Source organism: Ostrinia furnacalis, unplaced genomic scaffold (genome assembly GCF_004193835.3).
Source record: "Ostrinia furnacalis isolate ACB-3 unplaced genomic scaffold, ASM419383v2 OfSCF0389, whole genome shotgun sequence".
Lineage (NCBI taxonomy): Eukaryota > Metazoa > Arthropoda > Insecta > Lepidoptera > Crambidae > Ostrinia > Ostrinia furnacalis.
The window spans coordinates 209,698-234,071 of record NW_021130628.1 but is presented as its reverse complement, the minus strand read 5'-3'; the positions used below and the strand labels follow the sequence as shown (position 1 = coordinate 234,071).

At 35.6% G+C, this 24,374-nt stretch overlaps 1 protein-coding gene across 1 annotated transcript; it reads left to right on the top strand.

The window, feature by feature from the left end:
* The first annotated feature begins 997 nt into the window (after positions 1 to 997).
* Positions 998 to 22,733, top strand: LOC114362186 (DNA-binding protein D-ETS-4). The gene is made up of 5 exons (XM_028317483.1): positions 998 to 1,178; positions 13,253 to 14,027; positions 14,500 to 14,654; positions 16,643 to 16,804; positions 21,539 to 22,733. The coding sequence occupies exons 1-5, from the start codon at positions 1,116 to 1,118 to the stop codon at positions 21,761 to 21,763; spliced, it is 1,380 nt and encodes a 459-aa protein (XP_028173284.1). The 5' UTR covers positions 998 to 1,115; the 3' UTR covers positions 21,764 to 22,733.
* Positions 22,734 to 24,374: the final 1,641 nt, after the last annotated feature.

The following is a 24,374-nucleotide window of genomic DNA, read 5'->3' as shown; positions in this document are numbered from 1 at the left end:
TTAAGTTATCTATGAGTGGTCCCAGTCGCCGGAAGAAAATTATTACTTTTTTATGGATGGCGACTGGGACCGCAATTAACTAGGACCGCGGTCCCAGTCGCCGGAAGCCTCATTTTCCTGCTACTCAATAAAAGGTCTTTGTGTTTTTGTGCTACGTCTAAAAATAAATAATAGTTTTCGCATGAATTCGTTATAAGTACGAGTACAATTTAAAGGTTTAAATTATGCGTGTAACAAAATTCGATTTAACCACGAACGAATTGATCAGATAAGGAAAATCCTTTCAATAAAATGTTTCACGTTTAAAAAGACAAGAAAGGAGCAAGTTGAAACTTTTTTCTTATGAATGCGAATGAAAAAGTTCCATTAAAATTGCGGACTTTCCCCAGCATATATTATAATATGGATGTAGTATTTTTTTCCTTACAGACCACTCTATAATATGTTAGGTTTTTACAGTCATTTCGTCAGTTTCTACCCTACTTGCTACACGAGCTCACTTCTTTTCAAGGTGAGGATTCACATCGTTTAAATGGTACCACTTCTTCTCAGTACCAGCTGATGATGTTGTCTCAAAGTGGTAGTAGAGGAAGCTTTATTGGGACGTATACGAGTAAAAGTAGCGTGGGCAGGCCTCCCACTAGGTGGACCGATGATCTGGTGAAGGTCGCGTGAGGTGCCTGGATGCGAGCGGCACAGGACCGGTCTTTGCGGAAATCCTTGGGGGAGGCCTTTGTCCAGCAGTGGACGTCTTTCGGCTGAAACGAACGAACGATACGAGTAAAAAGTGCCCTGAAAAGGGCCAACTGTTACTGTATAGTGAAAAATATTTGTAACTTTATAAAATCTGTATTTTTTTACTATTTTTTTATTTATATTACATGGAATTTATAAGCGTTGACCTTAAATGGTCTTGATTATGCCAAGCCCAGCGCGTATCGGCCGAACTTTGGTCGTTGATAACTCCAGATAAGTACTTATCATACTAGTGCGATAGTATTGAACTGCGCTCATAAAAAGTGCCATTAACGATTGGACGCTCAGACAGTGCGCAGTAAAAGTCGGATGAATTAAAAAGTGCTTAAGGTTTTCTTCGCGAGTGTTTCGGATTAAAAATGCAGGTGTATTGGTGTGACAGGAATGGGATTGGTGGTTATTGTGGCAGAGAATGCTGTCAGGTACGTTTTTACTACTTAAACACTAATAATAATTTATGAGGAAATACAAACAAGCGGATAATCTAATACAATGTTTGGTTAGTTCTTTTTTCTAACCGTGCTGACTTTTAAACATTGGAATGATGTCATTACGACTCTAATTAGTAATCGCGAAAAGACTTACGGTTATATATTGCTGATTTAAATCTACTTATAAGATTTAAGAGCAGATTGGCTACGTTAATCTGTAGTTTTTATTTTTAGTTATAGTAAAAATATGTATGATCTCATCTTTACAACTCTATCATGTCTTATCTTTAAATTATCAAAGATTATTTTACAATATTAATACGCTAAAGTCCATATTACATTTTGAAGAAAAGGCAAGCATTTTAATTCATTCTTTTGTTTGAATTACATTTCTTATTGTATCTTATGCGGGTTCTTTTGTGTAGTAGAAAGCCTACTAGTAATAGTAGTTAAATGCTAGAGTTGAAATCATATTTCAGCACCAAATCCACGGGTTAATATTCCTTTATTTAATAATCTAAAACTGTCAATCCGTTGTTTCAAAGATAGGATGGAGGACGGGTAATCGTACCAAATAAAGCACCTTATGTAGATGATATAGGAGTGTTTTTGTAACAATAGTTGTTAGTCTGATATACTGTCGACTGTACCTTGTTTTATGACTAGGAATGTGAGGTTATCGCGTCTATTTACATCACTTTTATCAAACGATATACATGTGTAGAGTAGAGGCCTGAGTAATCTACATTAATGTTATAAACAAGTTTAATAATAATTCATTTTATTCATAAAGTTTTTATGTCAGATTTATTATTCAATGAGAATAAAGTTTACATTTGCTATTGGAACTAGAACATTAAATACAAACATTATACAAATTAAAGTAATCGGCCTAAAGTCAAATGTCAAATGATAAAATCGAAACTTCTGAACCACCAAAGATATTTGCAACTCATTTTAGATAAGGAAAAATTGTGCTATTATTACCTAACAATCAAAAAAGCCTAAAATATATGTAACTTGCCACTTTTGGTTGCGTTACGTAGGTAATAATTTCATAATAATTGACCTTAATTTTAATACCAAACCAGGTTAAACTTACGCTTTACTAAGTAGCAGAACTAGGTTTGAAAGTCCTTGAAAAACTTGTGATATATAAAAAAAATACAATTTTATAAGAAACATTGTTTTTACATATTATAAAGGCCTAAATAAAATTTAAGGGAGCTTTTGGCTGGAACTCATTAGGTATACATATATCACAACAAAATGAAAATCACAAAATATTTAAGTTGAGTTGCACCATCTTACTTTAACTTTGACAAACGTCAAAAATCTGTCATCACTACACAAAAACATCGGTTATCGTTATACTCGTAATTCCGTTAAAGTTAGGTGATGCAACTCAGCTTTAAAGAATTAAACAAAATAATATAATTTTAGTTTTTCAACCACTGTTGGCTAGCAATTGGAAGACGACTCTACTAATCTAATAGCCAAACATAGTCATCATACCTACATACGTACACAGACGTTTTGGAAAATCCACAACAATAGAGTTATATCCTTAATCCTTCAAATGACACTTCGAATCACAAGACCTTGGGGATGTCACGACAGGACAGAAGGGCCTGTGGCCTAGATATCCTGCACCTTGATGGCTATAAATTGTGGTATTAACCTGGGTACTTAGCAATAAATTGCGGTACTTAGTCCATGTTTACTATTCTGTAGAGCTGCTTCATACTCAAGCATGATGATATTTTTGATTTGTTTTTGGCATAGGATTTCGTGTTAAATCACAGAATAATAATAAGGCTACATGTTCAATAATGTAAATACTAGCTTTCCGCCTGCAGCTTCGCCCGCGTGGAATTTTGTCTGTCACAGAAAAACTTTATCGCACGCGTCCCTGTTTCAAAAACCGGGATAAAAACTATCCTATGTCCTTTCCCGGGACTCAAACTATCTCTATGCCAAATTTCATCAAAATCGGTTTAGTGGTTTAGGCGTGAAAACGAGACAGACAGACAGAGTTACTTTCGAATTTATAATATTAGTATAGATAGAAGCAAAAGTAACATAGGTGTTTTTGCAGTATTTCATGTCAAATAAAACATTTATTGAATAAGATGAAGAGTATTCTGGTACAGATTTCATAATTCATAAAGTATTTTTTGTAATTTTTGAAGTTACGCATTTTTACAAATAAGGAAAGTTTTTCAGCACACTTTCTGATATTGTGCACTAGCATCTAGATGCATCTCTCTCACTCATGCTAACACACAAGAGAGTAAAGAAGATGCCAGATCGCTCGGTTAATCAGAGCGTGTTAAAACAGTTTAATGACATATTGCATTGAGCAATACCTAACTGGGGCTCTAATAGTAGATTCCATCTACATCTTGTACTGATGATCATCATTAGTGAATACCAGGGATGTTATGGATATCCGTAACCGTAACCAAAAGTTTCGGATATCCGAAATAAAAATATATCCGAAACCGTAACCGTAACCGATCCAAAAGTTTCGGATGTTTTTTTTTGTATAGCATTATATGTAAAGTCATAGCAGCCTGATTTACCTTTATAATTCCATCTAATATCAAATATTCTTTTTTAATACTTTTTATTAAATATATATAAAGTGTGCGGCCATGAATGAACGGTGTTGGACAACTATTGCAAATTGCATTCTAAAGCACAGATATGCGTACTGTACCCGAAATTTTCGGATATCCGAAATAAAAAAATATCCGTAACCGTATCCAAACTACATATCCATAACATCCCTAGTGAATACGTGATACTTGTGTAACTTAAGCCACCGTGACGATTGCACGGATGATTAGATTCATTACTCTATTAACAATAATTTTGAATTTATCAAATGCTCGATAAGTAAAACATATATGGATTGATAAATTTTATTGTACGGATGACGGCATACTAAGGTAATACGATATCTTATCTAGTTGTAATACTAGCTAGTTATGAACCAAAATGCGTATTTTGATGTGATGTCGACTCTACTATTCAAATAACAATATTATTGACTACAAGCACAAAAATAACTCTGTTTATCTTTTTGTTTTACGCTTAAGCTTCTTCTGTATAAGATTATAAATCATTGGAAAAAGGACAATTCAAACTTTGGAAAATAAATCCTATATGCATGAAAGTTGGTTAAGTGTAACAACCCGTATTCACAAACGATGCTTGCTTAAGTGAAGCAGCAAATCGAACGTACAGCGTTGAATAGGGCTCTGTGAATGGTTCGTGTGTGACCCTGTGCGTCCACGCGCACTGTGAGACCTCATAGTTTGGTCACACGCTATAATTTCTGTGACACATAGTTAGTTATCCGTAGAAACGAAACAATATTAATAGTAAATAAAGAAAACAGTCTTTATTCATTCATAACTAACTCAAGAACTTCGCCCTTATCATTGGAGCAATCTTCACTAATCCCTGATCTTTGTCAACACTTTCAACTCGTCTCAAATTCTCAAAGAAAAACTAATTTAAAGACCGATCTTTTATTTTTAGAACAAGATTAAGCTAGCTACCAGGGCCGTGGTAAACTCTGATGACACTTTAACATTACGATGACATATCGCAAAAAGTAGTTGTCATTAAGAACGTGGGCGCAAGCGCATGAATGGATTCGCTAATGACATAAGGCGTTAGTCAGTTGGCATTCCCCCTTACATAACTCGAGTTATAAATAGAATACTTAATATAAATACTTGTCACGTAGCAGGTATAGGTTTATTGTTATGTTATGGATAGCCTAGCTTTCCGCCCGCGGTTTCGCCCGCGTAGAATTTTGACTGTCACAGAAAACCTTTATCGCGCGCGTCCCTGTTATAAAACCGGGATAAAAACTATCCTATGTCCATTCCCGGAATACAAACTATCTCTATGCCAAATTTAATCAAAATCGGTTAAGTGGTTTAGGCGTGAAAGCAAGACAGACAGACAGACAGAGTTACTTTCGCATTTATAATATTAGTTATTTATTGAGATATTCCATTGTCTGTGTTAACTGATGAATGAGACTTAAATATCTATAATTTTAAAATATTTGAGTATTTATTTAGATCTTTATTACGATGGATTTAGATTCATAATAATACAATTTAGTTCAAGTTTTCTTTTCATCTGCCTTGTTAAATATATTTTATCTTGGCATTTCACACTCGTTGATGTCTTTCCTATGAAACAACTGAAAAGCGACATTTCAGTGTGACAACAGTGACAAATATGTAACTTTAAAGAAGTATTACATCTTTATTTACATTAAACAGATATTTTTACAACTAAAGCAAACTCTAAACAAACATAAAAAAAACTTATTTCCTATTACTCAAAAATAAAAGTACTAAATAATTTAGAATTTTAAACTATTATAGAATTAAAAATAATACAAGGCTTACATTAAATTAGCGTCTGAAATATAAATTATATTTGGCGATTTTTTTCTCGATATCGTGCTAACAATGGATCTGACCGATAAATAAATTTATACCAGACATAAATCTTAACCTAAGACCTAAACACTAAAATGGATTCGTACATTCAAACACATGTTTTAAATAGCTCATTGTAAACATGTACTCGTCTTTCCCACGACGAGCGTCATATTAAACACATGTCACACACACTTAGTCTTGTGAAGACTACGCTATATTATACAGGGTGTCCCAAAAAGTAGTGTCAAGCTGAAGCACAGTGGTGACGGCAGAGTAGAATACATTTGTCACCAACCCATACTCTTCCCGCGGGTGTCGTAAGAGGCGACTTAGGGACTACACATCAAACAGAGAATGGGCAGCAGCGCTCTCTGAAAAACATCAATCTTTTAAACTGCGATCTCCAACCCGCCTGCCAAGCGTGGAGATTATGGCAAATCCCTCCACTATAGTGGAGGAGGCTCATAGTCCAGCAGTGGACTGTAAAGGGCTGTTGATGATGATGATGATTGATTCAATTTTCTTTCTTATTTTTATTTTTTTCTTTTTACAATGTAATTATCAAAAAATAAAAATACATTATAAAAACAAAAACCTTAAAAATTATTATTATTATTAAACGAATACTAGGCCTATCTGATTCAGAAGTATTTACATCCATAACACGAATGTACCTAAACCAAAAAAGTAATCCTATGTTGTAAAAAAAAACATAACTTTTTACAACATAGGATTGATAGGATTACTTTTTTGGTTTACATTGTCGCGGTGATTTCGGTAGCCCTAGTGATGGTTTACTTCTGGGCTTCGGCTTGACCCTACTTTTTGGGACACCCTGTATGTACATAGGTATTTTGTAGTCATTGACAACGGGCATGCTTTAGACTTTAGAACATGCAACGACTCAACATGACGTTAATCACTATGCAGTTTTAATAAGGTTGATTTTCAACAAAAACGATATTGATAGCTACTGTACAAAGATATCACATCATTTTTAACACTGTAGGATTTTATATAGTTGCAATTGAGGCTATTTTGCAACGAAAATGATTATGGTCTGATACGCTGTCGTCTATACATCTTCGCACACAAAAAAACAATGACAAAAATAAAATATTATTAAAGTGACATTAGTAAATATGCAGACTAATTAAGTTAACTATCAAAAATAAAGATAAAAGAAAATCGTGGAAAAACCGATCCTTACAACAAATTGATCTTGATTTTTTAGTTTTATATCTTGTTATCTTAAATTAATGGTTTGCATTTAAGCAGAATGAGAATTTTACGACTTTTTACAAGTAAGTAGGTAATAATAGAGGCAAGAAATCAATCATTATCTATAATATACTCGTAAATGATATTTTTAATGAGCTACGAGTAAGTTATTATGTTAACAACTTATGTCAATTGTCAATGAAACCACAAATAGTTTTTATATTACTCACATTGTGCATTATTGATAATCCCAACTAATATTATAAATGCGAAAGTAACTCTGTCTGTCTGTCTGTCTGTCTGTCTGTCTGTCTGTCTGTCTGTCTGTTACGCTTTCCCGCTTAAACCTCGCAACCGATTTTGATGAAATTTGGCATAGAGATAGTTTGAGTCCCGGGAAAGAACATAGGATAGTTTTTATCCCGGTTTTTGAAACAGGGACGCGCGCGATAAAGTTTTTCTGTGACAGACAAAATTCCACGCGGGCGAAGCCGCGGGCGGAAAGCTAGTTTCCCATATTTTCTAAGCCGTTCAGATCTTAATCGCATCCTATAAGGTTTTCATCCTAAACTGTTTATCAGAAATATCAATAGTTATTGTCAATGGTAATCGATTTGAGTCATTGTAAACTGTAATCGTTTAACTAGAATATGCTTACGAAAAAGGACCTTAGGATAGTTTTTCCTAGAATAAGTTGATATCACATAATAATTAAGATCTTTATGCCCTTTTAAAATAACTTTACCTTTACCTACAATGAGTTTGAAGTGTATAACGATAAACTCTTGTTTATTTTACTTTTATTCCCTTTATCCACAATTGCTATTTTTTGCAATTGAATGGTATGGTCAAGAATAAACTTTTAAACAATAAAAACCTTTTGCGTCACTCCAGAGGATCTAAACAAGCTCACAAAATATGTCTCTCTATCACCAGCCTAATCATCATCATTTCTTAATGTATATTCCATACCCTAATTTTACCAATCAAAACAATAGAATCAAGCCCAACGGTTTTTCTACGTTACAACGTCATCAATGACGTTTGGATCCTAATGGATAGGCAGTGATGATATGATCATGACGCCTAACCACATTGTATTGATCTCGATTTCCTTAGAAGCACCGTCATTGGGTCAGTACCTTGACGTTATTGATGATGTTGATGTTATTACGTTTACAACTGTGACGATTTGAGCAGTGCATTAAGGATTTTGAGATAGAAATCTCGTATTTGAGAAGGAAATGACAAATTTAAAACTTATTCACGAATTTTTGATAAACAATGTGATAATTCTTTTACGTCAATAGAAAGCTATCAGGGTTTAAGTGGATCTTGTAAAATTTTGAGATAATATCGGTAAATAATATCGATATAACAACTTTTTAGGCTTTATGATATCAGCTGACGTTACCTAGAACATAATTATGATATAGATTGGTAAAAAGTCACGGAAGTATCTTTCTAGTTATTACCAATTCTGCTTTAGGAAGTGGAACCTTCAATCACCAAAATATTCATTAACAAATCAATGCACTAAATAGTGGAAATTAACAATCGATTTTAAGACGTCATACAAATAATTGAATGCAGTGTGACGCGTTGTTCCGATGTAGGTTCTATTAAAAGTTATATTAGTTTGTTTGAGCGTACTTCCCGCTATGACGCAGGTCCATTGAGCTCAGACTCCGGCGCTTGAGTATCGCTCAGTGGCTGTGTGAACTATCCGCCGTGCACACGCACTCATGGACCAAAAAAATCTTTAGTTACGCAAATCATATCGTATACACCGGCCGGCTTAACCTCTAACTTGCAACATGGACGCGGTACCGGCGCATTTTGACATTCGGACGTGACTCTGTGAGTGCGGTTTTTGCTGTTTTTATATTGAAGTGACATTAACGTTGACTTAATATGGAGGGTGAAAGTTGGTTATATCAAGTGAGTTGATCAGTTTACGCGTTAGGTAAGATCGAGGATAGGAGTGTGTGTCCTAATACCACTTTGTGGCTTCGGTACGGTTTTGAGAAGGCATTTTAATTGACGTTCACCGGCAGAGCAAACATTATGTAAGGTTATTTGGAATTTGTTAATAATTTAACAAGTAACAAGTGTGTTTACCAAGTATTATAATATTACAAACAAGCAATGAATTATATTATCAATTGATTGTACAGTTATGGAACTTCATTCACGTTTAATACCAGAGTCAACTTGTTTGATTCGATGGCGCAATCAATATTTTTAATAGATGTGCTTGCCATTTACAAAAAAGAAACTTAAGTTTGACATTCTAATAAAAGAGGATTCAAGATCCAATGTAAACAGACAGCGACTAACATAACCAAAGGCATTAAACCAAACCAGTGCCATAAATTGTCATCAAAAGCATAACGTTGGATGTGGGAAACCCAAAAACTTTAGATAGATCTGGTTCTAAGGTGGTAACAAAGAAAAAACACAAACTAATGGGCAATTACGTTTAATCTCAAGCAGGCATCGCAACGAGAGCCGAGTGGTTATTGTTGGATTATGCTAAATTTGGCTAAGGTTCTTACCTTAACTGCTTTACGGTGCTCCGTCAGTAACTCTTCGAACATTCGAAGCATAAACCTTAACCCATTGCATTATGGTTTAGAATAGAAAACATGTTCTTTCCAAAACTACCAGTCAGTTAACTAGTGGATCTTTTGTGCACCGATCTAAACCCAAAGCAGTAAGGTATAGATTCGAATACAAAGAGACGCTGCTCTCGTTTGTACAGCCTTTACAATTTTCTGAAGATGCAAGCTTTATGCAATAGAATCTAGAGTCGTTTAGCTACTTCTAGAAATTGGAGATGTCAAACTTGGTGTTAGAAGAGCTACGAGTAGTTGTAAAGTAACGATTAAAAGAACTGTATGAAGACATTGTCGTTTCTTCTTTGATAATATGAGACTGTTATTTCGCAAAAGCTTAACTTAGAAGCTATGACAAATACTTTGTAGACGACGGTATATTGTAATAGGTGTGACCTTGCAGTAAAAATATCTGCTGGCATTTGTAAAGAGCTTAATAAAGACAATATTACATAATGTAAAGTCTTCTAATTCAGACCAAAGAATTACTATTCCACGTACGTGGGAGCCAAACAATAAGCAGCATACCACCACTGCTTGATCGTGATCCTCCGTTCAAACGTCGAGAATGTCAAGGCCATGAAAACCATTGGTAGGTGTGGCAGTACTTGTTAGTGATAACAACAGAATGCTGCTGTTGGATTTGACAATCTATCGTGCGTGTGTAGATATTAGATGAAGATGGTTGAAGATATCCCATAAGATATCGACGTAGCGCCAGTTTTATTTTACTTGAAGTCTGTGATGATTTTTAGAGATACTTATAGATAATTAGTTCTTTTATAAAACTTCTGATGAGAAACAAATAAAAATAGAGTCAATATTCATGTATGACAATTTAGCAGTTACAGTTTCATCATTGAAGAAGAATGAGACTTCTGTGAGAGACAAAAGAGGATAGAGTCTATATGTAAAGAAGTTTCATGAATAGCTGGGATAATGCAGTGCCAATATACAGTCACAGTTCCATCATAAGTACGAAAGGATGTGGCAATGATCTCTCTTCTCCAGATTTCGATAAAGAGAGTCACACATAACTTCGTCAGTCAGTCAAAACAGTTCCATTGATCGTAATCCCTCATTCACGGATCGTTCACCGCGTACGCATGAAAACCCCAAGGTCTCGAATTGTATCAGGCTATCGAACAGTCACGACCGGCTAGCTGACGTCAGCATCAACATTGTCTAGTTTTTTTAGAATTAGGCCTACTTCCTTGGCGACGCGTAAAATGAGGATGTGGAATGTAACGGAGGTTGGGCTGGGATAAAATCGAGACAACACTATTAAGTTACAAAATGTTTGCAGTAACATTACAATTATGTTATTGTGTTATCAAAATAATACTATGAGCACCAACAAAGGGAGCTAGCTATGCCACCGTAAGATAATAATAGACCAAAGATCAAAGAAAATTAGATAATAAAAGAAATTATCGAGAGAGTAGGGTCTTTTATTTTATCGACTATAACATCGTCACAACGCTGCTTACAGACTTATCAGGCTTCTAATGTCTCAAGTTATCACATAACCTGCAGGTCTTCGTCCCTAATCTTTATCTGTGATTAAAAAGATACAAATATTTTGGCTTTCAAACGTAAATTAGTTACTATAAATAGTATTGGTATTGGTTTAACTAAAATAATTTCTACTAGTTAAGATGACTTGCACAATATTAATCTGTTTGTTACTAACTAGTTGAATTATTAATGTACTTGATAATGATTCAGCAAACGATTAAGATATTTTTCAACCTGTTCATTCACTTTTGGGTGCTTTAATTAATGAGAGAGAGAGAGAGAGAAAGAAAGTTAGGCAAAGATTATCAAAATTACTTTTTAAAGGTTGTAACTTGTTTTTGAACAAATTATTTAGCCACAAAAGTAACGACTACTGATGATATAGTACAATTCATTAAGATAAAGTCATTGAGAGGAACGTACGCTAATTGCAGAATACATTTAAAATCACTAGCATATGTAACGTAATATATGTAGTAAAAATACCGGCTGCTAATTGTTAAAATCATTATAAATTGACATGCTGTCTCATTCAGTATTTAAAAGAAATATAAAACAATAAGTTATTTACTTTTTACGGCGAATTTGACACCCTATGTTTGTTTACATCAAACGCAAGGAAAATTATATTTTTGTCATCATATTTTAAGATCATTATTTTGAGTACGCATGGATTTAACTAGAATATTTTAAAACTATTTTTGCCAACATTTGCATGCCAAAATCATAATCTTGCCTGTTTGACTACATTCCTCAAATGTTCAATTTAATACATATTTCCGCATTTTTCATAAAAGATTTTTATCTTAAATTAATTTCAAGTAACTAATTTGCTAACGTTGGATGATTTACGAAAATATGTTTTGGTAACCTATTTAAAAAATTCATTTACATTGCAAAGCAAAGAAATAAATCCCAGTCATTAATAATGTCCTTTCTTCTAACTAATAAATTTTCTTCGCCAAAACAACAACTTTCCCAATAAGATTTACATTGTTATCTCGAAAAACTTTCCAAAACAAACTTTAATAAACTGTACAAGTTTTAGTATGGGCATCTTTTCTATACTAGTCACGCGGAGAAAGTATGTATTTGAAGTTTTGAACAGTTAATTCACATAAAAGGAACTTATCAAATAACGGGACTAATCCCACCTCTCTTTCCCGTGTCTGCAACTCCTGTACAGCCAAGATCTACAGCTTGGCTTCCAGTGAAGGTTGAGTAGTCCCGAGGGATAGCTTACTGTCGTGGAACCCTAAACTCTAACTTATAAATTTAATAGTGTAGGAATAAATTAAAATTAGGCGAGAGCAATGCGAAAACCGTTAGCGCCGCGCGCTCTTTGAACTTCAGTATGATCAAATAAAAAAAAGCGTAGGAATTATAATGAAAAACACTTATTAGTACTAGTAGTAGATAATGCGTTATAAATACCTACCCATGAGAAACATGTAAATAGCTGCTATTGTTTTATGTATCCAGTTCATGATAATGCTCATAGTTGATTAGCTCAACGGACCGGTCGGACCTGAAATGGCTTTCATTGTGAGAGATGCGCAAGAGTGGCTTAGTGGGTGCTTTGTGGCGGCTGAGATGGGACTGACTTTGTTAAGAGTGAGTGATAAAATACAAAAAATATACTTGTATCACTAATTAGGAGTCGAAATAATAAAAAACAAAAATAAATAAAAAATAAGATTTTCAGACAAGTAGACGTTTAAAAATAAATATAAATGTGCTTGTGCGTTAGATCTCAAATTCAATACGATTAAAGTAGTAAGTCTAAGCGCCATACAATTAATGTTATATTTTTTACTCTACGATATTAACATACTTAAGCCATTAATAGCGAATACCATTTTAAACGACCAACCGTTTTTAAATCTTTAATCTTCATTAATCATCGCTCCTAAATATATGTAGAGTCTTGACGTAACGTTAAAATATACAACGCCTGAAATTGTTTACGACATCTGGAGATTTGACGTTGGTCTGAATGAAAATGTTTAGGACATCTGGTTCTTTATAAGGTGCGTCAGATCACACGCAGGGCTTTTGTGACGTAGTTGCTGTTGGCGAAATTTTTACAGCCAGCGACAAATTCAAAGTTAAAACATGAAATTAGCACCCAGTTGCTCTTATTTGCTCGTAGAATTTGCACTGGTCGTGTAACCGCCACGTGATTTTCATTCTTAGAAACCAATTCTTATAAGTGTTTTTCCTTTGTCAACAGATGCCACAAACAGTGCCCCGTTCTGGGTGCAGCCCACCATCAGCATCCCAGGGCGAGAGGGCGGTCCCAGCTTCGCCTGTGGACCTCCACCACCTCCTTCGCTTCCTAGGAGCAGCGTCGCCACCAGAACCGATGCTTCACTCCCCACCAAACCCACACGCGAAACCACCACCGCCTTATCCAGAAGACAACAACATCCTAGAACGCCTCTACGACTTCGAAGGATACCCCACACCTTCCCCTTCCTCAGACGAAGGCTCAATCCCTACAGTGGCTCTGCAACCAGCCTCACCCTACTCACATCAATTCAACTCCCCTCCAGTCTACATCAAAGAGGAACCAAACAGACTAGCGGTTCCCGGCTTTGCCTCACCTTACCCCCTATCCCCGTCAGGCTCATGCGCCTCATACGGCAGCCACAATCAATACTCCTCCCCCGTACCACAACACGAAGAGTACATTGACATTGAAGAACTACTCAAAGAGAACCAAATATTACAAGAGAGCGTTCAGCAAAATTATATCACACCCAAAATAGAAGTGGAAGAACCACGGGATCACATTCTCCTCAGATCTGCCCTCGAAGACACTACATTCCAGAAGCGGTTTAACTTAAAACCTATCCCCTTAGAATTAGGGACTGTCAAAATGGAAGAAAGCAGCGGAGGCGATGAACCTTTAGTAGCGCCAGACATTGACCGCGTCCTTTCAATGGCCATCGAGCAGTCAAAACGAGACATGGACAATACCTGCACGGTGCTAGGAATCTCACCAGGTGAGTCAACCGAAATCATTAGTCATTTACTAAAGGTTGAATAGCTATAAATGGCGAGAATACGAACAGTCACGTAGGTATAACATACGCAAAGAATGTAACTTGAATTATGTACGATGAATATGAATTGAAATGACATGGGAACGTAGTAGCCGTATATCTCGACATCAGTACTACAGGCGGCAATTATTAATGACGTCACTCTGACCTCAACGCGGTAAAAAATCAGCGTTTCTATGTAGATAACATGTCAGCTACTGCTTAGAACAACGCGTTTATAAATTGATTCTGAGAATTGCGATGGAACGATTGGTTACGTAAGATGCTCATCCACTTGATGTTTATGTTAACTTAAGTACTGATGATGCTGATCGTAAAATTAATTATAATCTGTCTATAATTTTAAATTTAAATCATCATTTAGGTACAAGTTAAGTCGAGTGCGACTCTCTAAATGCCAAGTTTGTTTCAGATCCTATGCTATGGAGTACTGCTGACGTAAAAGCGTGGGTCATGTTCACATTGCAACACTTCAACCTGCCGATGGTACCTACAGAATATTTCGCTATGGACGGAGCTGCCCTAGTTGCTTTAACAGAAGAGGATTTCAATCAGAGAGCACCACAAGTAAGAAACAATTAAAATACAAATTCAGATATTATGTACAGACAACGGCATGTCAATGTAAACACTGGAGTATCTTTATTGAGTGAGTGTAATAGGTGCTCTTTTGCAATAAAAATTAAGTATGATGTGATTTCAATTATGGATTGGCTGATGATATTTATTATGAGCATTGACAGTCAGACTAAAAAAAGAACACTATCAAGTTACTTAAATATTACAAGCAAACGTAAGTAATTACTAAGCAAAAACATTTGATATACCTTAATGATGTAAGGCGCAATTAAGTGACGAAGAACATCGTAGAGAAACAGTTTATTTTCATTGCGATAATAATTTAACCCTGGGAGCAATCGAGGGCGTACGTTATCGGTACAAAGTCTACTAGATTGATTCATGTGTACACGATAAACATTGAGTTTACTCAGTTAAGTCAAGTAAACATTAATTCGGTGACCTTTATTTCTACAGAAGTCATCATAACATAAAATGTTTTAACTTCGGCAAAATCTTTTGTATCTTTGTTATTAAAACTACTTTGCTGTTATCAGTGTGTATTTTTTGGCCGAAGCATTTTTTGTTAAAACAATTAGCTTGATATTGGTACCGATTATTTTTGGTGGTGATAAATGATCTATAACAGATTTGGATTTGATGTCATTAAAATCTTCAAACACTTATTTAGTGCCATCAATCCGAAGACTACTCCTTAGATCATCAACACCCATTTCAATAATTGCTTCCTATGTTTTTTGGCAACGATTAGCTTACATCACTGCTGTATTCTTCGAATTCATTTTATTAATGTCGGTAAACTTAAGTTGTTCTTCAAGTATAAGGCTCATCCACTTTTTTTAAATACAAGTATTACGCCGTAACTTGACAATTTAACTGCTATTTTTATACCAATAATGATAGATCAAATATTATCGATATTGTTTTCTTAACAATGTCATTGTACCTACATTTTATCAAAGTCATAACATCAGTATTTAATTGGTACCTACTTACCTAACTTATCAGTTTATAAACTATACCTTTGTTAACTAAAACGGTATGTTTTAAGCACATCACGTTTTGGACGCATTACCGATATCATAGCATTTTCAAAATAATAACTTATGAGTGTTGCCAAACCACGGTCTACTTCGAAAGAGATAAAAAATATTTATGCAGCCTTCATATTGAGGCTTCAGAGGAAATCCGTTTAGGGTTGACCGGGTTATTTATTATGCAATTCGCTTCGTTGCATTGCAGCTTGTTTGTAAACAAGTTTTGTAATTGTTATGTCAGCGGCTACAATTCGGTTTTCCTCCTTTCTATTAAGATTATCCTTAACTAGGCATTACTTATCCACAAACACTACTTCAAGAGTTATTTCATTATCAGTTCTCCTGACTACACGATCAAGGTTATAAATTCTTATACCTATCAATTATCATATTTGCAACTTTGATGACAAGAATCTTTTTGTCACAACTTATATAATCCGATCGATTTTTAAAGATGTGGGTTTAAGAGTAGTCTAGTCTCGGTACATGGCTATGTAAGCGGCCGGGTAATAGCAGATAAGGTACGCACCGCTGCTCAGACTTTCTCCAAGGCCGATGAAAGTCTGCGCGCGCGCACGTTCCTTGTACAAACATCGGCACATCAGTCTATATATTTTCTCACAACATAGCCCGTATTACAACTATTTAAGATCCCACAGTGTTTAACTTGACGTGATGTCGTCCGTACTTGCATACAAATACCGACTTGTTTACATCTGCCCACTTCGAAATCTTATCGAATTACTTGCATAAGAGTTGTTTAGATACAATAGTTGACTATTAACTTTAGTTGGGATTATAAGAAAAATCTTTATCTTCATCACAAAGCTGATGGTGTTCTTTTCATTGTAAGACGTCACAATGAGGTTATCAAATATAATTTCATGGTTATCATCATAAGGCATTTGGTCACGTGTTAACGATATTGCTTTGTTTTAGGCTGGAAGCACACTGTACGCACAACTGGAAATTTGGAAGGCTGCCCGACATGAAGCTTGGAGGCCTACACAGTGGTCTGAACATCAACAGCCCTCCCCGAACCCCACACCTGCCGGTCTACCCTCAGCTGACGACATGAGTGATGGTACGTACTTACAAAATTAAAATAATGGGGATGTTGCCTGGGTCAAAAAGCAAGAGTTTTAATTAGTCCGTCAGTTAACTTATCAAAAAATACTCTACTCCTATTTTTCATTTTTTCAAACTAATGAAAATTTAAAGAGATAAAGCGCCCCAAAGTTCATAAGAAGAGGCCCGTGACGTCAACGCTAGCTTAAAAATGCCGCACGTTGTGACGTCGTGCGCAACTTCAACGCACCATAACTATGTAATTATTTGTTAGATTGACAAATAAAATTATACGTGTCCAATATTTTTTGATATTAAACATTACGGACTAAAAAAATTTTTTTAGGCAACTAGCCTATTGCCTACAAACCACATTTTGTCAATGCTCTTTCCATAATACGCTTACCTTATCATCGAATCGAACATTATTAAGGTACGATAAAGTAGTGAGCATTGAAATCATGTCTAAAAATATCACCGCTGACTTTATTATATTCGTATTTTCGAAGATGTTCAAACCTAGTAGTTCATTTACTATCTAGTTACCTACCTAATATAGTGTCATTGAGATTGAACCCACCAAAACATGTTATTGAAAGATACACTTAATTCAGTAAGCATAAGGTAATCTAGATAAGTAAAAGAAGAATAAAAAGTGGATAACCTGACACGTGTCAGTGCGATGTGGAACAGCGATGCATCAGAACATTGTGGCTGACCGTTACTCGTAGATGATGGCGACACACACACAACTGACGCTGCAGAACTTGCTAATGATAAATAACCAAGTGTTAGAACTAATCCAGTAAGGATTGATGACGATGACATAATGTGAAAGAAACAAATAATAATAATAGACAAATGCATAATTTTAGAGAAGGAAATCTTATAGTTAAACTCTAAAATGATGACATGTCAAGAACTACGCAATAATAAAATGTTTCGGTCTTAATATAAAATAATCAAGAATTGCAAAAACATAAATCTCAAATCAATTCTGAATGTGTAATGAAAGAAGGACGGGATGAATGAAAAATGAATATGGTAGGACTTAATCTCCAATTGCAAGTACAGGAAATAGTAGTAAAGATTTAACTTCATGTAAGAGATAAACAATCACTCCGCACCTACTTTCCTCTTCACAGTTAATCTATAAAAAAGTGCTAGGCCGCACCACAGGAAATAGCAGCCTACAATTATTCCTTTTGCGAAGAAACTCATACATGCTCCAATCATGAGATTAATGGAAAAGAACCGAATAAATAACTCCTGTTGCATTTCTTTCAATCAATATTTGTTTGATTCGATCCATTTCGTAATCACATCTATAATATCTTCAAATCATCCCATATTTATCAATAATACATTAAAGGATGATATTAATCTGGATGATGGATACCTGACAGAATCACGTATAATTGAAGTAGAACTGTTTTAAAATCAATGACCAACAATTTACAATAATGCGCATTAAATTCCATGTTATTTGAGCGAACCACGCCTGTTACAGTTAATCCATCAATCAGACCTTGTCCCTATTGGTTTTCTGTCCCTGGCTCTAGACGGTATACCAGCTGATCCCTTATACGTCCAGCCGAGTTTTTGTCACGCTTTACGACGACCCAGTTCGTATGAGTGGTGTCACCGGACTCACAAGGTTGTATTGGCCACGATAGATTTGCCGACATCACAAAAATTCCTATTATCCCCATTAAATACGGCTCAAAGTGCTTTAAGAAATCCAACGTTTGTGGCTGCATGCTTTGAGTCGTAAGTCTCACTTTGTTCAATGTTTCTTTCGTTTATCTCTTTACTACCTTCAGTCACTATTCCCAATAAGCGAAGCCTGAATACCGACTCTGTTAGCGGTATCTTAGGTTCCATGTTCGCGTGAATTATTCGCAAAACCTTATATTCCTCAAATTCTATGTAACATTCCTTTCTACACACGGCTTTCTTCTCTAAATAGAATGTTGCTATTTACCGTCGGTGTAAATATTATCTGTCTGAACCGTTTGAATGTTTGTACAGATAGACAATACTGAAGGTTGGCTGGTGTCAAAATAGAGTTTGTTTATAGCATAAAAGTAAAAATACATTTCCGTTGAATCGAAGCGGTTTTTTGTTGAAACGCAATGGGACTATAGGAAAAATAAAGCTGGAGAAACTGCTTTTTTGTGTATGTGTGTAAATCACAGCCTGTTCCTTTTAAAAGGAGCTCATAACTTTGTGGTCGAGTAGCATTTTAAAATAATAATATCATCATCATGTGGAGCAGACATGTCTAGCCTCTTTGCTTCATGGAACAGATTACTGGCAACTTTACAGTTCTTAGAATGCTCAAGACTCTGCTTGTTGCCGTTTTTCTTCTCGCCAGTGTCATTACCCGGCCCTTAATGCCCCTAAATTGTTTAATAATGCTGAGTTTAGACGTTAATCTTCAGTGCTCTTTTAGTATGCATGTGGGACGCATATGACACTTAGTTTTTCTGAGATCGCAATTTGTAGTCAACTATTTTTCTAACGAAAAAATTTTGTAATGAATTTTTATTAGCTACGGAGGCATCGGGACTATTCCCACCTCTCGTTCCCACCACTGCAACTCCTGTGTAGCCAGGATCTACAGCTTGACCGCCACAAAAACCCAACCAATGAAGGTCAAGTTTGTCCCGGGGGNCATAGACCCGGCGTCTACGAGTGCCAAAGCACGACTGATTTATGCCATTTGATGCACCCGATTTTATAGTATTTTCAAATTAATTTTTCATTTGAAGATTGAAGATAGATATTTTTTCTTTTTCACACAATAATAGTACTATGTTTCTTCTTAAGTATAAAGTAGTTTATGTTGCCAAATGACTTTTAGATTATGAGATGTGACCTGTTTTCTTGCAGTAATTTTCTCGAATTTTGACTATCTTAGACATGATAAAAATGCATTTTAATGAATTAAACATCAAAATTTTCTCAATACACTTTCTTTTTCAGGGTATGCTTATTCTAATGAATACATTCAATCTTCTTACTTAGCAATAAATTTGTTGTAATATTAGTTCAAAGTTGTGCCTTCGCGAGTTACCTGGAAATCGGGCTTTCGAAATTCGCTGTTTTCGTAGGCAAAAATCCAATTTGAACGAGATTTTGTCAATAGACATTCCGTAAAAACGTATGATTATTACGATGATATAAGTCAAAAGAAGCTATAACAATAAATTATATGACTAAAATCATTTCGAAATCTGCCAAATTCTCGATTTCTGCATGAAAAATGTGACAACGCTCTTAAAATGTCCTTTGTCTTGAGCAAAATGTGTTTCAACATTGTTGCATTGGCCTGAAAAATGTCTAAGTACTGTCATTTGGACGTTTCTATCCATAATGCAATGCCTCCATGCTCTATTTGTTAGAGTTAGAATCTCTTGATTCGGGAAATCATGGTTTCCATTTCCAAAATTGAGCACACTGTTGCATTTTAAGGTGCATTGGAGAGCCTTTATTCTAAGCCTTTTTTTTGCTATATTATTATTACGCCATTTCAAACGACTATTACCACCATAATTTCTGACACCAGGGTTATGACCTAAGTTTCTGTCGTCAACCTAAGCCATAAAACAAAAAGATAATGCAAAACTTGAATTAAAATAGGGGAGTTCAGAGTTCCATTACATTCCTTTTCTGGCTCGTTGTTTGTTAGTTACTTACCTATTTATTTTCGTGTTTGGAGTTCGTTATCACCTTCTTAGATTAAGTTCACACATACCAAAATATCATCACGAGTAAATAAGTTCGTTAAACTCGTTCAGATAACTTGTCACTGTATACTCAAGTAAATGATTAATCATAAACATCAAACTAGTTGCTACACACTTCCTTTGTTCCAAGCTGCTATAATTGGCTATTGACATGGAATCTACAAGAATATAACAAGGGTTTTTCCAGTTGCTTTATTGAATTGAACGTTTTCAGTGTACCAATCATCGTAAATGTTAAACGTATGCCTCCAATTCATTGTTGGAAAATTTATTTGTGTAGCGACATTCTGAGAGCCAAGGTGAGCGAGCCAGTTACTCGCCATCTGTGAGGTACTTAGCGAAATACTTTAAACCGAGCTGAAATGTTACTCCTCCGCTTCGTGACTGGCCTAAGAGACGATGTACTTTAACGCAATCCCAACTAATATTATAAATGCGAAAGTAACTCTGTCTGTCTGTCTGTCTGTCTGTCTGTCTGTCTGTCTGTTACGCTTTCCCGCTTAAACCTCGCAACCGATTTTGATGAAATTTGGCATAGAGATAGTTTGAGTCCCCGGAAAGAACATAGGATAGTTTTTATCCCGGTTTTTGAAACAGGGACGCGCGCGATAAAGTTTTTCTGTGACAGACAAAATTCCACGCGGGCGAAGCCGCGGGCGGAAAGCTAGTGTTAAATAAAACATCGTCATTGGAATTATTTTGCTTGGGATAATTATTAGGGGAATCCTATAAAAACTTTAAATGAAAAGCTCCATCATGAAAGACAGGTTATACTGATATTATATGAAATCATTCAAGGTAATCCGTAATAATATTCCCGGGAGTAAGATCTGATTATAATGCGAAACTTTATTTATGCTAGAGGTTTTAACTTACAAAGATTTTTAAACATACTATGTTATAGTCATTACTATTTGTAAGAATTTAGTTAATTTATTTAAATCTCTAAAACGTGGAATATTGTCTGTCTCCGAAAAACAAACTCTCGATCCGATTAGCAATGGAATAAATTTAGCAAACGTTGCTTAATTCATGTCGTGTTTTCGCAGGTAACGGAGTCTTCAAGATTGAGGATTCGGTACGTGTCGCCAGGCTGTGGGGCAAGAGGAAGAACAGGCCAGCGATGAACTACGACAAACTGTCCAGGAGCATCAGGCAATACTACAAGAAGGGCATCATGAAGAAAACTGAGCGCAGTCAGAGGCTGGTGTACCAGTTCTGTCATCCGTACTGCTTATAATCGCCTGCAATACTTTAGTTTGTAAGAAATGTAAATTATTGTAAATATGTACGTGAGCCGCGGTAATGCGGTCAAAACGATGGCTACTTGCGTTTTGCGGCGCACACGCAAAACTCAACGCAGCGCAAACTCGTTGACAGCTGAACGTCTCGGTCTAGCGTCCTTCGCTAAGACCCGGACTATTAGGCGTCGTACTTACCCTCCATATAATTCGGGAAAGGTAATTTTCCCCAGAATTCTATTGGACGGGACTCGTTTTAATTAGTTTTTAAGTTTTTTTTTTACCGGCGATTAAGCGATAACGATGCACCTCACGGTATAAACTCTAAACAGAGTCATCGTTCTCACCGAAAGCTGGTAATGTTTATCCCATATAACTGTGTTATATTAAATCGTACGTTCTATGAACTTTTAGGATAAGTGTTCTGTAAATACACGATAAAAGATTTATGAAAATAAATAAAAAATAACAAGTCACGCCTTGTTTATATACAGTGATGTAAAAAGAGATTATTTTCTCAGATATTGCTAGATATAGATTATTATAGATTTATGTAAATCTAAAAGTATACTTTATAAAAGTGTTTTTGTGCTAAAACGGTGACGAGTTACGTCACACAGAAAATGTAAGTTAAGTATGAAATATTTTATTTCGCAGAGGCGGTCGCGATTGGTAAAGATTATTTTGGATTTGATTCAAATTAGAATTTTGTGCCAAATAGACAATATTCAACTTTATTGGGGACAAAATTTGTAAAATTGTGATTGAGTGTACCCGCCGACTGTACATTGTATCGTGTAAAGGTGATGGGGTATAACTAAGTTACAAGAGAATTAATGTTATTGTACTTAAGCAACGCAGTTAGCGTTAGTTTTATAATAACACTATTACAGGACCAAACTAATTTAGATTTTATAAATCATTGTAATGTAATTTAAAAATAAATAAATAAATGGCCATTTATTAAAATGTTTTGTTTCACTTAAGGATATTTATAGTTGAGAGCTCGTGGAGAAAACCTGTTTTTTTTTAATAGTAGGTACTACAACTCTTTTAATTTCAGAGCTGAATAGGTACCTATTCTAAATATTTCTAGAAGTAGATCTAGAAGCTAGATAAACAGACAAATTTAGAACCTCTTCCTTTTAAAAAACATAGTTAAACCTAAGTCACCCATTTCAGTCACTCGAAATAGTGTCAATGTTAGTATATTTTGGCAATTTGCTAATTTCTATTTGCACAGAATCTAGTTAAATTACACCGTGAATTTTCCAACCACAATCGGCCTAGAAAACTGTTCCAAAAACAAATGAGACCAGACAAAAGTTCACAAAATGGTGGATTGCATCACCTTGCGCAAAGATGACGTCACAAGCAGACGAATTCCACGAGTGAAAGTGCCTTTCCCCAAACGCGGGGAGGGGAGGTCGAAAAGTGGGGGGTGGTTGTACTGGTTGTGTAAGAATGAATGGCACTTGATGTTCAACTTATCATCTTATTGCAATGTACCGATTAGCTTGCTTTTGTTTTTGTAATACTAATTGATTTGTTGGTTTAAGTGCCTTCAATCAACTTTGAACATTTATTCTTGTTAGTCGTCAAGTCAACGACAATCTTAACATTGCCTTTTAAGCCTCTGTCGACTAAATAAAGAGTAGCCGAAAGACTGTTGTGGGTTCGATTCCCTGGCGGGACACACTTTCCTTATAAAAGTAAAAAAAAATCGAAACGAACTACATTTATATTACCTATGCCAGAAATCTTAAAGAACCGTTACCTAAATGGTAGAGTTCGTCGTCCTTGCCCATTTAATTCTTGGATAAACCTAAACAGAAACAAGATTGATTGTAGACGCTTCGTAAACATAGACGATTACATCGATGTGATCAATCAAAACTGTTTATAGTAGGTACATTGGAGGCTCAGGATCATGCCTTGCGTTTAAAGCTATTAGGTATTACCTACCCTCACCACCTACCACATATCGGAAAGATTCTTACTACAAATCTGTTATGCTGTAACCTATGTAGGCACGAGTAAAATCGTTACTTACTTAAGTACGTCGATATTAAAGCGTTCACAAACGATGCTTACTTAAGTGAAGCAGCAAATCGAACGTAGGTACAGCGTTGAATAGAGCTCTGTGATTGGTTCATGTGTCACCCTGTGCGTCCACGCGCACTGTGATCTGTGAGACTTCATAGTAATGTTTGTGAATACGGGCGTAAGTAGATCTCCAGTATGCCTTATTTACTTGAATGAGTGCAGGAGAATTATTAAAGATCCAGTGCTTCAATGTGCTGCTGAAACGTCTGACGCTACATCATAATGGTAGTACCTAGTGTCTGGTCCGACACAGAGGAACTTCGCAAAAATGCGCACTTTTACATACAAATTTTATACAAACAAACTCTTGAGCTGACGCAGCGTGTGACGTCCACCCATAAGGTTGACCGACGACCTGATAAAGGTAGCAGGAAGGCGCTGGATGCAGGCCGCTACCAACCGTGTGAAGTGGAAGTCATTGGGAGAGGCGTATGTTCAGCAGTGGACGACCTGTCGCTGAAATAATGATGATTATGAAACTCTTGAGCTTATATCTGGATAGAA

Bases quoted from the DNA above. Each gene is read 5' to 3' on its own strand.
- LOC114362186 (XM_028317483.1), top strand. From the start codon at position 1,116: ATGCAGGTGTATTGGTGTGACAGGAATGGGATTGGTGGTTATTGTGGC. The intron at 14,655-16,642 runs GTAAGAAACAAT...GCTTTGTTTTAG, and splicing joins TCAATCAGAGAGCACCACAA to GCTGGAAGCACACTGTACGC. The intron at 16,805-21,538 runs TAAAATAATGGG...GAATAAATTTAG, and splicing joins ATGGTACGTACTTACAAAAT to CAAACGTTGCTTAATTCATG.